At 38.0% G+C, this 13,720-nt stretch overlaps 1 protein-coding gene across 1 annotated transcript in view; it reads left to right on the top strand.

The window, feature by feature from the left end:
• LOC127649596 (E3 ubiquitin-protein ligase HECW1-like) overlaps positions 1-13,720 on the top strand; it is a 72,916-nt gene that overhangs the window by 19,696 nt on the left and 39,500 nt on the right. The window contains exons 2-6 of the mRNA XM_052134781.1: positions 1,522-1,852; positions 5,345-5,452; positions 7,022-7,116; positions 10,005-10,080; positions 13,334-13,503. Of these exons, the coding sequence (XP_051990741.1) occupies positions 1,522-1,852; positions 5,345-5,452; positions 7,022-7,116; positions 10,005-10,080; positions 13,334-13,503 (780 nt within the window). The remainder of the gene's footprint in view (positions 1-1,521; positions 1,853-5,344; positions 5,453-7,021; positions 7,117-10,004; positions 10,081-13,333; positions 13,504-13,720) is intronic.

The following is a 13,720-nucleotide window of genomic DNA, read 5'->3' as shown; positions in this document are numbered from 1 at the left end:
TCTTACTAGTTTTCAGCACCTCTAGTACTAAGTGCTGTATTTTTTTATTTATTTTTTTACCAAGTTAAACCTTGTTTGAATCTTTGAAAAACGCATCTCAAGATCATAGGCGTTGCAGTGGTTCCCAACCCTGTTCCTGGAGGGGGGGCCCCTGACGCTGCACATTTTGTATATCTCCCTTTATTTCACAACCATTTCAGGTCTTGAAGTCTCCACTAACAAGCTGATGAGTTGAATCAGGTGTGTTTGATTGGGGAGATATCCAAAAGTGTTGGAGGGCGTCCAGAAATCAAATGCACAATTTTAGTGCCTTAGTGCTATTAGTTTATTACATATTTTTCCCCAAAAATTACAATATCACTTTGCGGCAGTGGGGGCATGGTCAAGCATCCATCGGGAGAGATGGAGCAGTAAGGTTGCATACAACTGAGCCAAATTATGACTAACACCTACCTCTAATTGTAGTGTGATTGGGGAGAGCGGCATAAAAGGACCACGCCATATCAAGAGAGAGACTGTGTCGAGGGCCTTACTGTGAAGCTGATATATTATTGTGAAACTGATGTGGCTAAGTGATTACGTGTCTTTTGTAGCTGATGAGTTATTGTGAAGCTGTAAACCAGAGAAGTGGTTAATTAAAAGTTGTTTTCCTGTGTTTTGAAGAAACCAGCTCCCGGTGTCCTCCTTTGTTACACACTTAAATATAAACATATATGTCATTTTTGTGTCTAACAAATGTACAATGCACAAGGGTTCAAATGTTTAGCATTGAGTATTGCAAACTGATAGAGCAGGCCTCTATCAAAAAGGAAGACGGTTAAAGAGGAAACTTGATGTCAAAAAATTTATACAAATTGTGTGATATATCTAATCCAATTGTGTGTGTGTGTGTGTGTGTGTGTGTGTGATCACTGAAAAAAAAAAAAGCAAGTAATCTTGGATGCTCTGAAAGTAATTATTCATTTAGCCAATATCCCTGGAGCAACCTGGAGTAAAGTGCCTTGCTCAAGGGTGCAGTAGTAATGGCTCATGTATGGTTCCTTTTAGGACTCAAACCAGAAACTTTCCAGATTACCAGACCCGAGCTATAGCCACTATGCCAAACCACCATCATCTATTTTCATTAATGAGATGTTTGGCTTTGCACTTTCAGATATCGGTCTCCATCTTTGGAAGCCTCTCAGTGCATATTTACTTTGCCAGTTTAAGTAGATCTCTTTCTGTATTGCGTTGATAGGAAGATCGACATCAACACTGAACTGCTCACTCAAACATGTCCTGACCTGCCTCATTTGAAAAGGTTTTGCCTTTTAAAAATGCTGCACTCATCCTAGCTGACCATGAAACATCAGCAGTTACTGCAGCATCTGAGCCACCCCAACATAATTGTTCTTTCGATTTCTTGCATGGTTGAATAGGCACACCATATGTTCCACGAGAACATCAGCCCAGTACTATTCATATAGTGATATTGAGATGGAACTTGTATAACTACACACTCTTCTCTTTTCTTTCTTTCAGAACTTGTACCAGAACAGGTTTCTCGGGCTTGCAGCAATGGCCTCTCCATCTCGTGCCTCTCAGGGCAGGCGACGATGTAAGGAACCCATTCGGCACAGTTTTAATCCTGAACAGTTCCCTAATGTGGACTTCCAGAACGCTGTACCTGAGGAGCTGGCGGCAGCGGTGCTGCGCTCCACCAGCGACACTGACCTTGTGACCTCACATTGCCGCTCCACTCTCACCGTCAGCACCTCCAGCTACACTATCGGTCAGACGCAGGACATCACACTGAGCTGGGACATCAAGGAGGAGGTGGATGCGGGAGACTGGATTGGCATGTACCTTGTTGGTGAGCTTGTTTCTCTTTGTCTATCTTTGAATATATACCCAGTTAAAGGAGTAGTTTTCTGTTCCACATTAAAAAGAAAGTCATATGGGTTTGGCACAATATGATGGTGAGTAAATTCTGACAGACACATTTTTGTGTGAACATTTCCTTTAAGGGGCATTTTAGTTTTTTCACCACACTCTAAGCGATAGACCTCTATTCCACCCTTGGTGATCCAATCACATGTTGTCAGGTGAGACACATCGCTGTTTTACACTGGTCACTTAAATGCATCTCCTGTGACCACTTGTGTTCAGATTTGGAGGTGAGGGTCTCTGATTCATGACGACATACATCAGTCACTATGTCAGTGTGTTTCTGCGTGATAATAAAGTGCAACAAAGTTCAGAAAAGACAAAGAAAGCACGTAAAATTGGCACATTGATTCTCCCAGATGCGGTTAAAATTCAATCTATGCACAAACAAAACATGTCAAGCAGAATTATCTGTTATTTTAGTAGATTACCTGTATTAAAGGTGTTATCTGTGTTGATTTCAGACACACTAAAGAAAAGTATTGAAGCTTTCGGGATTGTGCATGCATCCGGATAGCGTTTACACCTCCAGTGCGATGTAGTCACGTGTATGTTTTGACACGATCTTTTGTGGTTTTTGTTATCGGTTTTGAGAACTGATTAAGGAAAATGTGGGTGTCTGTAGATGTAAAAGCAGCCATGCAACTTCCTCTGTATGGTTGCTTTAGTAAAAGTCACACAAAGAAAAACACTTCAATTCTAATAATTCGTTCAGTGGAGTTTGAAATCCATATATGTGAAGAGAAATTCACTCAAGTGTGACAGGCCCTGTTCATAGCACTCAAAACACCTTTCATTTCAATATAGTATTTATCATGGAATGAGAGTGTGATTGTATAGACTGAAACATCTCAAATAATACAAAAAAATAAAGCCGGTGGTGCTTCAGCTTTTTGAGGGTTATATCAGGCTATGTTGTCATCACTGGATGACAGTCCAAAAAGCAGTCTTATGTATTACACTGTGAGTCCATGCAGTATGCCTGTGTTTTTCTGACTGTTTTAGGTTTTTGCATTTTAACTGATATGAAGTGGAGAGAAAACAGGAAATTATGATGAGAAGAGGGGGAAATGGGATTGGGAAATTAAGAAAAATACTACCTGCTGTTAAATCCTAACTTCATTGCACCCCTAAGGGTAGCTGTTTGTAATGCCTGATTTTAGTAGATGTCCTATATTAAAGCAGCTTCAGGTGTTCGTGCTTGTCATCTGTGTTGATTTCAGACACACTAAAGATGATTAGTGAAGCTCTCGGGATTGTGTATGCATCCGCTTTTTTAAATTTTCTGATCAGACGGTTATTTCCTTTTAAAGCTACTCGTAAATGTCAAAGTTTAAACTCTTGTTTTAGCACAGCTGTTGATTGACAGGTGAGGGGTGGCTTTTCACTGCAAGGACAGATAGCATTAACACCTCCAATGCGATGTAGTCACATGCACTTTTGGACACATTCTTATGTGGTTTTTATAATCTGATCACACTTTTTAGACCACGTTTAGACCTGTATTTAATGCTGACCACATGTGATCAGGTCACCTGAAACACATCTTAATACCGTGTGGAAATGGGGCCATAAAGGCTCTTGCAGTGGTTCTTTGCAACACAGAGCCACCCTCTTATCAAAAATTGTCAATAGATTTTTTGCTGGTTCTTTAGGCCATACGGTTGTTTATATTGGGGCGGCTGTGGCTCAGGTGGTAGAGCGGGTTGTCCACTAATTGCAGGGTTGGCGGTTTGATTCCTGGTCCACATGACTCCACATGCCGTGGTGTCCTTGGGCAAGACGCTGAACACAAGTTGCTCCCAATGGCAGGCTAGCGCCTTGCATGGCAGCTCTGCCGTCATTGGTGTATGAATGTGTGTGTGTGTGAATGGGTGAATGAGTCACAGTGTAAAGCGCTTTGAATACCGCTAAGGTTAAAAAGGCGCTATATGAGTGCAGACCATTTACCATATTGAGATTTAAAAAGTTATTGATGTTAGATTATAGGTTATTGAAATCAGTGTGTTGGTTTCTGGGTTCTTTAAAGCACCATTACATAAAGTATGTTTCAATCCAAGTTACAAATGTAATATATCTGAAAAACATATCGCCACTTCTGGAGAAATTTAGCTACTGTGACTCTTTTAATAATAAAATGCTCTTGGTTTAGAGCACACAGACAAAACACTCTAGAAGAACCAGTCTCATGTCCGTGAACGACAGCTTGTCACACAGTTCTGGGAGCATTATGTGTGTGCGTTCCTCCTTCCTTGTCTTTGCTGTGCGGATCTATACAATGTTTTTTAAAACAGTCAATAAACCTGCTCTTTGGCACAGTTCAAGTTGTATTCAACTTATTTGTTCTGTAAACTCTTTGCAGGCTTTGGATTTTCAGGACACCATTATTTTAGGATGACCAGCGCTGATTTCAGATGATTGGTCCGATGATTAGTTCAGTTATGAATGGCCTATTCAGTCACATGACTTGTTTGATGTGCATCTTGTATTCCTAAAAAAATTCAGTAGCAGTTTATTCCGTAAATTTGTTTCCATCATTGTTTATGCGCATTTCTTCTTATCGAATAAAAAATATGTCCACCTCAAGCGAGCGTATACGTTTTTATGAGCATTTTGGAGATTTTATTTGCATCTTGATGTTTCCATCCAGCAGTTTTTATGTGATAACCCAAAATGTGCATACAATATGTGGATGGAAAGTCGGCAATAGAAGCTTTTCTAAAGAACTAGAGAATAAAAGGGTCTAGGGCTGTCACGATTATGAAATTTGGCTGACAATTTTCAAACAAATAATTGTGATTTGTGATGATTAATTGTCTGTTTTAGGGCTCTCAATTACAATTATAGACGGTTAGAGTTCAGTTGAATGAGTCACTCAAACTGTGATTTGGTTTTAAAGTGCACAATAATCGTGGTTAGCGCAAATAACCACGATCAGACAATTATTTAACAATCGTGAAAGGGTCTATGTGAAACTTTATAATATATGTGGTATCAGGTGTTGTGGCAAAAAACAATTAACCACCCATTATCACGGTGTAAGAGACACTCTGAATCAAACAGTCTTATAAAATAATTTATTTTTGCAAGAAGGACCCAGTCATTACACAGGAGTTAATCTGTGCCATGAGTGAGACCCTGAAGGGGAGGGCTGACTTGTTTTTTATACCTCTTTTCCCCAAGGTCTCCCACAGAAGCAGATCCTCCCCCTCTACATTCCTCAGACACAGGGGCATTCCCTTGCAATGACTATTACTGATCAATGAGTATTACAATTTCTACAACACAGGGTTTCTGGTTCTAATTGAGTTTAAAGTTTTGATACCTGCACAGTTCCTTTGGTACCAATTGATGAGAAAAACATGGTGTTATATATTGTTTCTTTATTTCTCTAAAAGAAAGTTTCTCTTTGTTTTAGATGAGGTTCTGTCAGAAAACTTTCTGGACTACAAAAACAGAGGCGTGAACGGCTCCCACAAAGGTCATATCGTCTGGAAGATCGAGGCCAACTCCTACTTTGTAGAACGTATGGGAAATTTTTACCATATTATTCCAACTTCAATTACATAAACATGCACATGCTAGTATCTGTATAAAATTTGTAAATAGTAAAAAAAAAAAACAAGTTTCATCGTTTTATCTATTATTTTATCATGTTTTACATCACTATTTTCCTACCTTGTTCTGACCCTTAAAATTTAACAGGGCATTTTCATTTAATATAATTACATTTATGACATGCAGCATGAAAGATGAAATGCTTATTTACCACAGACATGATGTCATTAGATCTGATTAAGGAAAACGTGGGTGTGTGTAGATGTAAAAGCAGCCATGCAACTTCCTCTGTATGGCTGCTTTAGTAAAAGTCACACAAAGAAAAACACTTCAATTCTAATAATTCGTTCAGTGGAGTTTGAAATCCATATATGTGAAGAGAAATTCACTCAAGTGTGACAGGCCCTGTTCATAGCACTCAAAACACCTTTCATTTCAATATAGTATTTATCATGGAATGAGAGTGTGATTGTATAGACTGAAACATCTCAAATAATGCACAAAATAAAGCCTGTGGTGCTTCAGCTGTTTAAGGGATTGAGAAATTAAGAAAAATCCTTCCTGCTGTTAAATCCTAACTTCATTGCACCCCTAAGGGTAGCTGTTTGTAATGCCTGATCAAAAAGCCCATAACATTATCCTGTTTTAATTAATCGGATCAATGTAATCGTAATTAAACTGTACTTTTAATACAGTTAGTTTAGTATGCCCTTAGAGGACAAGGCAGAATTTTATTAAAAAAAAATTATGAAATAGTTTTGCGTGCCCTCAGAATTAGTTTTGCAATCCCTGGCAATAATTTTGGTTACCCTCATGCCCTTCCAATAGATTTGTGTTTCCTCACCATGAAAATCATTGTGAAAGAGTAGTAATAATAATACAGGAAAATTAAAACTGTGGTAATAAAAATCATAATTTTGTGGTTATTATGGTTTTACTATATAAATATATAGTTTATCTCTGGTTACTGTAGTTAAACCATATGGCTTTACTATAGTAGTGGATTTATTTTAGCGTTATTGTAGTAATCATGACTGTATTTGGCAAACATGGTTTTAATACAGTATACTGTATCCACATACTAACCATGGTTTTACCACTGTTTTTTATTACCATAATTTTCATTTTCCAGTATTATTGCTATGGTTTCACTACGAATATCCTGGTTAAAATATGGTTATTGTGTTAAAACCATGATAATCTTATTGCGAAGGCACGCAAATCTATTCCTGTCATCTATGAAGGGCCTCCATAATTTAGTGTATAATACAATATATACAGTATAATACAGTTTTCTGGATATTCCATTGACTATAACACAGTATCTTTATGTTGTGTTGGGATGGACATTCTCATTCTATAGAGAGTTTTAGGAGTACGTTAGCATATAGATGGCCTCAAAACTCACAGATATAGACTAAAAGCCATACACATACAACCTTACCACAAAACAATGATTTTGTTCTATTTGGTTCTAAATTTCAACACTGTTTCTTATTGTGACTTTTGAAATTTCTTGTGCTTTTTTCTGTTTCAGCGGAGACTAAGGTCTGTTTTAAATATTATCATGGAGTGAGCGGAGCCCTGCGAGCCACCACCCCATGTGTGACCGTAAAGAACCCCTCTGCACCAGTGAGTCCTTATGTCTTATCACGCATCCAAAGCTTTCTTGGTAGAAAACCTTGTGTACTTTCTTTCACAAGAAGGCAAGATGTCTAGGTCTTTTATTTTGTTTCATGATGTACAACATACTGTGTGTCTGGAACATTGACACGTAACTTCAGAAGAGCAATGGTAAGGAACATGAGTGTTAACAGATCAGTCATGTGACCTCCTCTTACATCCCTCTTATGATTCCATTACATTTATAACTTCGCAGAAGTGAAGAGAATGCAGCTGTTTTATTTTTTCATCACATTTCATCAAGAGTTTTTGAAGAGCAGAATAGTCAGTGCCATCTGTTTCTCAAAGGATTAAAGCTGCACATAATCTCAGGTTATCATTTCATGGCTTAATTCTGGCTTACCTCCATAGCCACAGAGTGAACCCAACACTCTTTTTGTTTCTTTTTATTTCAGTTTCCAAAACAGGTTTCCCAAACACTCCTACCACCCATTCTGCCATAGATCAGTCAAACTAGTCGATTCCCCACTAAACAGTTTATTGCTGGTAGTAAAGCCACAAACTCTTGCCATTGAGTTGACATGTCAGACCAACTTTTAGATATGATTAAATGAATCTGCTAAGAACAGCTTCTTTTATCTTGATAAAGATGTAGGACACAGCAGTTGAGACGGTGGATAAGTTGTCAACAGGACCCAGAATTAGCACTCGCAATGTGCCAAATGCAAGTAATTATTGGTATTGGGGAGTAATTAAAGTGGATTAACTGGCAAGTTGGCCCGAATACTTTATTAGGAGTTCAAGGTTATGCATGGCTTAAATCCTTATTTAAGAATGATAGTCTGACGTGAGCGATTCTAATCAAATGATTACAAACTCCAAACTCTAGTTAAATCCAGAACATTGTGACATTTCTGGCTTTAAGCCCCAAAAACAAGAACGTTTCATACAAAATTTCTAGTTGAGTGAAAGGTGATGTGTCAAAGAGATTGGCTAGTTTATAAGACTAACGATGTTTGATGCAAGGCTGGAATATACTACACAACCTTTAAAACGGATTTAAAAAATACTAGGCATCATAAACTTACCAACTTGATCACAACAAGATAAAAACTGGGCATCACACACCAAACGACTGGGGATCATACACTACCCAACTTTCAAGTCAATCCAGTCACAAACTCACATGTAAATACACGCCCTCCTGTTCTAGGAGACGCATGACAGATGTAAACAAACATGGATACCGGCACTGACTACTGTTGTTGTCCACCGATGTTAAAAGTACCAGCAGTACCAAGCACTGACTGAATTTGGTACCCATGCACTGACTGCAGACGGCTGTTTTCAGATGCTCACATGTGTAAGTGTCCGTACGCGCTTAAGTAGCGCTTGTGTCTCGTGAGGAATGCAGCTGCGTGCGTAAACAATCAAATGTGCTTCTTGGTCAAAATGCCCATCTTGATTTGATATTAAAGGGAATAGTTCAGCAAATCATTTTCTCTCATCATTTACTCACCCTTGTCCATTCCAGATGTGTATGACTTTCTTTCTTTTGCTGAACACAAATGAAGATTTTTAGAAGAATGTTTCAGCTGTAGGTGAAGTGAATGGTGACCAACATTTTGAAGCTCCAAAAAGCACATAAAAGCAAAATGTAAAAATGTTCACTGTACATCTTGACATCTGCAGTCTCCTTGGCATAAGATTTCAAGCTCAATTATACTTCCTAGCACCATCTATTGCCCTCTGCGCATGCATCAAGCACTAGCAAGTGAAGTCATGATGGTGCCTAGAGACTGCAATGGCAAGATGTAAAGTGAAAGAGTTACATTTTGGTCTGTTCTCACCCAAAACTGATTGGATCACTTCAGAAGATATGGATTAAACCATTGGAGTCTTATGGATTACTTTTCTGCTGCCTTTATGTGCTTTTTGGTGCTTCAAAGTTTTGGTCACCATTCACTTGCATTGTATGGACCTACAGAGCTGAAATATTTTTTCTAAAATTCTTTATTTGTGTTCAGGAGAAGAAAGAAAGTCATACACATCTGGGATGGCATGAGGGTGAGTAAATGATGAGAGAATTTTCATTTTTGGGTGAACTATCCCTTTAATGTGAACACATGAATATATTATGAGAGTGCAAATAGACTGGACAAATTAGATTACATTAGATTACTGTTTTAATGTTTTTTATATTATTATTTTTTTTATGTTTAATTGCTGCTGCTACTGAAAAACAATATTGTTTTCTCTGGCATCTATTTGTTTTAATGTTAAACTCCACATTTGTTGTTCTTTGAGTGCCATCTCTATTTCTTGAGCTTTGTGTCATTGATTGTTGGCTCAAAAATATCAAACATGTTTGATATTAAACGACAAGATTAAATCATAGTCAGAGGGTATCTAATCAGTCTGTACTCACGAATACACTTCCCGATTTTCTCAGACTTTCCAAAAACTGCAGACTGGAGTCAACTAATGCCAAGTAGCACCAACTGGGCTGCTAAAGCCGTGTAGTGAAATTCCAGCCTAAAATAATGCTAGAACTAGAAAAAAGTAATAAACTTCAGCTAAAAAGATAAATAATTCCGTTGTCATAGAAAAAACTAAATCTTTATATTTTAGTACAAAATACAATTTCATGGCTGGTAAGATTAGATTAGATTAGATTAAGTCCCCCAGCAACTGGGGGTTGCTTCAGGAAGGTCATCCGGCGTTAAACCTGTGCCAAGTCAAATATTTGGATCACGGATGGTCCGCTGTGGCGACCCCTAACGGGAGCAGCTGGAAGAAGAATAGATTAGACTTTTTTTGTTTGTTTTTCTAATTTTCTTCATGAAATGTTTCCATGCTTCTATAAATGAATTTTACATCCAGCTTTCTACTGTCAGGTATTTAAGCCGGTGACCACAGACGACGTACCTCAGAGCCAAGGCAGGAGAAGACTCATCAGCTTCTCTCTGTCAGGTGTGTGTGCACCATTAAACTGACATGAGCAGAAAGTATCATTAAGCTTCATCAATATTTATGGGACTTCTATTTTTAGTGTCTTCACAGTTATGCATTATTGATCCAGCACTTACTGTAACAACAATAGAAAGATTAAGGCCTAATTCATTAAATGTTTTCTTTCTAAAAGTTATATGACAGTGCCATGTTACAAGTGATGATATCGGATGGTAATACTATGGCCTGTCCCAATACCCCCACTTGCGGTTTTGGGCTTGCCTACTTACCCACTTGTCTTAAGTATTTCCGGTGGTTGGCCACAGTGTGCAAGTTGACGTGAAGACTGCAAGTGCATGTATGACTTTTGATTGCACTCATAGACTTATCGATGTTGGTCCCGATTGTGACAGCTGTTTTTGTAGTTGCACTCTGAAGACTGATGTAGTGGTGACTGTTATAGCCTACTTAAATAATAAATAACTGAATAGTTTACCCAGCCTTTTATTTATCATTACACTATGGTTGTTGGAAGTGTATTGTGTTGTTGAAAATATGTAATTACATTTTTTTATGATGTTTCATTGTGTGAAATTAATTGTAAAAGTTAATTATATTTAGTCATTTTGACTTTCAATAGTTTGCACGTTAAATTATGTTTAACCGTAAAATAATTTTCCATAATCTCTGTTAAAGCCTCAAAACACTGCATTAAACTTACAGCCCCAATTCTGAAAAAGTTGTAACAGTATGAAAAATGCTAATATTTTATTTAGATTTTTAGATGATTGCAACACACTCCAGAAAAGTCAGGACAGTCGAGTGTTTACCACTGTGAAACATCACAATTTCTTCTAATAACGTTCACTAAGCATTTAGGCACTGAAGACAGGGGTTTGTTATGTTTAAAAAGTGGAATTTTCCCCCATTTGTCATTACGCAGGTCTTCAGCTGCACAATTGTACAGGCCTTCATTGCCGTGTTATGCGCATCTTAATGCACCACACATTCTCAATTGGAGATGGTCAGGACTGCAGGCAGGCTAATCTAGCACCCACACTACTGGCTGTTTATTCAGCCAGTATGTGATTTAAAGTTGTCCTGCTGAAAAAAGGGATGTCCCTGGAAAAGACTCTGCTGAATGACAGTATATGCTGCTCCAAAATGTTTACATACCTGTCTGCATTAATGGTGCCCTCACAAAAGTGTGAGTTACCAATACCATGGGCACTGACACACCCCTGGTCCATACACACTCTGGCTTTTGGACCTGATGCTGATAATAGCTTGGATGGTCCTTTTCCTCTTTGGCATGGAGAACACAACGGCTGTGTTTTTCCAATTCTATTTAAAATGTGGACCCATCGGACCAAAAAGCACGGTTCCACTGTTCTACTTTCCATCTAAGATGAGACCGGGCTCAGAGAAGTCGGCAGCACTTCTGGACAGTGTTGATGTACGGCTTCTGCTTTGCACAGTAAAGTCTTAACTTGCATCTGTGGATGCAGCAGCAAATGGTGTTGACTAACAATGGTTTACTAAAGTTATCCCAAGCCCATGTTCATGATTTCCATTACTGATGAATGATGTTTGAATAGTGTTTTTTTTAAGACTGTGATGTCTGAGGTATCAGAGATCACACGCATTCAGAAGTGGTTTTCGTCTTGCCCTTTATGCACCGAGATTTGACCATATTCCTTAATATAGACCTATATTGTGCACTGTAGTGGGTGAAATACCCCAAATCCTTCCAATTTGTTTTTTGGGAACATTGTTCTCAAAGTGCTGGATTATTTGCTGAAGCATCTGTTGGCAAATTGTCTCAAATGATCCTTGCTCTTGAAGGTCTAGGCTGTTTTTGGAGGCTCCTTATATACTATGACAGGATTGCCTCACCTGTTTAACATCTGATTCACATCGCCTTTTTATTTTAACTCATCAAATTGTTATTAGTCTTAAATTGCCCATGTCTCAACTTTTTTTGGATCATGTTGCAATCATCTGATTTGAAATTACTGTACATAAAAAATTAAAAATAAATTCACAAGGTAAAACATAATCTAATGTGTAGTTGTAGTGTTTTCAATTTATCAGAGGATGAATCTAATTTACAAATCACATTTGATTTATTAGCATTTTTCACACTGTCCCATCTTTGGGGGACTGTAATACATATTTCATACAACAAATTATACATATACTTTAAATCCATGTACAGATAAGACAGAAAAAGTGGTAGTAGTTAATAACATTTTAAAAACAACATTTACTAAATTGTACACTATTCCAGACTGGCTGATAAATGACCAAAATTGGCAGCATTATTAGATGAGAACTAACAATATGGTGATTATTAGGCAAGAAGGATAACAAAGAGGCATATAAATATATATATACACACGTAAATATTTAGTAATAATGATGAAGCCGTTAAGTCATCCCAACCAGTTGTGAACGTTATATTGTGCGCTTTATGTTGAATATATTAATATATACAACAATAGCATATGCTTCACTCATGTTTTACCATAAAATTATATTAAATAACTTCTATTGAAAATCTTTCCTTGACATCATCATGGCGAAGATACGCCGATCGTTCGGGTAGGCGGGCGTCGGCTCCTGAACGTGATGAACTCTGGGATATGCTCCGAAGTGGTATTCGGGGCAGTGTGGATTTAGTGTGGGTTAAGTGCACTGAGCTTTGGCATGTTTCAGACATGGGACAGTCTTGAACATTTACTCTGTGCCATGGTCACGCACACTTAAGTATCAAGACTGCAAGTGTGGGTACTGGAGATATATGATTATTATTATGATTATATATTTAAACCCCACGGTATTACCATAATGATTGTGTATATATATACATGTGAAAAAACTAAAGCTACACGCTAATATAAAGGTAAGTGCCATCTTTAGAGTCCAATGTTAGAGCTTCTAAGACTTTCTTTAGCTGTGGAACAATTAGGAGTGTTGTGATGGTTAAGGCTTGGGGCTGTTACATTTTAGGGCTTTTTCTATTGTTCTCTGTTCTGTTTTCAATTCTATAATTTTTTTGTTCTGTTCTGTACCATTTTATTCACTTATGTTATATGCTTTTCTACTCTATATGTGTGAACTGTACTCTCTGTGTTTTTTTTTTTGGTTCAATTATGTTCTGAAAATGTGTTATGTTCTATTCTGTTTTATATTGTTCAGTTCTATTATATTGTAATTCATTTGTTTGTGTTGTGCTGTGTGTGTGTGTGTGTGTGTGTGTGTGTGTGGTCAGATTTCCAGGCCACAGGGCTGAAGAAAGGCATGTTCTTCAACCCTGACCCGTACCTGAAGATAGCCATCCACCCAGGCAAGCACAGCATCTTTCCTGCCCTGCCTCACCACGGCCAGGAGAAGAGATCAGGCATCGTCTGCAATACCATTAATCCTGTTTGGCAGAGGGAGGTATGGCAAAGAAGCACACACACACACACATACACACACATGCTGGATTAAATGTGCTCATATATAAATCCTTATTTCATAATATCTCGTCCCACTGTTATTTATACTCCGACCTTTAACTCAACGCTGTCCTTGTGTTCTATGCGCAGATGAGTTCCCCGCGTTAGTCATATAAATCCGTCATTCTCCACGTACATCGAATACTGTTGCGTCACTG

The sequence above is a fragment of the Xyrauchen texanus genome, chromosome 9, assembly GCF_025860055.1.
Source record: "Xyrauchen texanus isolate HMW12.3.18 chromosome 9, RBS_HiC_50CHRs, whole genome shotgun sequence".
Taxonomy (NCBI): Eukaryota; Metazoa; Chordata; class Actinopteri; order Cypriniformes; family Catostomidae; genus Xyrauchen; species Xyrauchen texanus.
The sequence above is the reverse complement of the archived record's forward strand: the minus strand, read 5'-3'. Positions and strand labels throughout refer to the sequence as shown.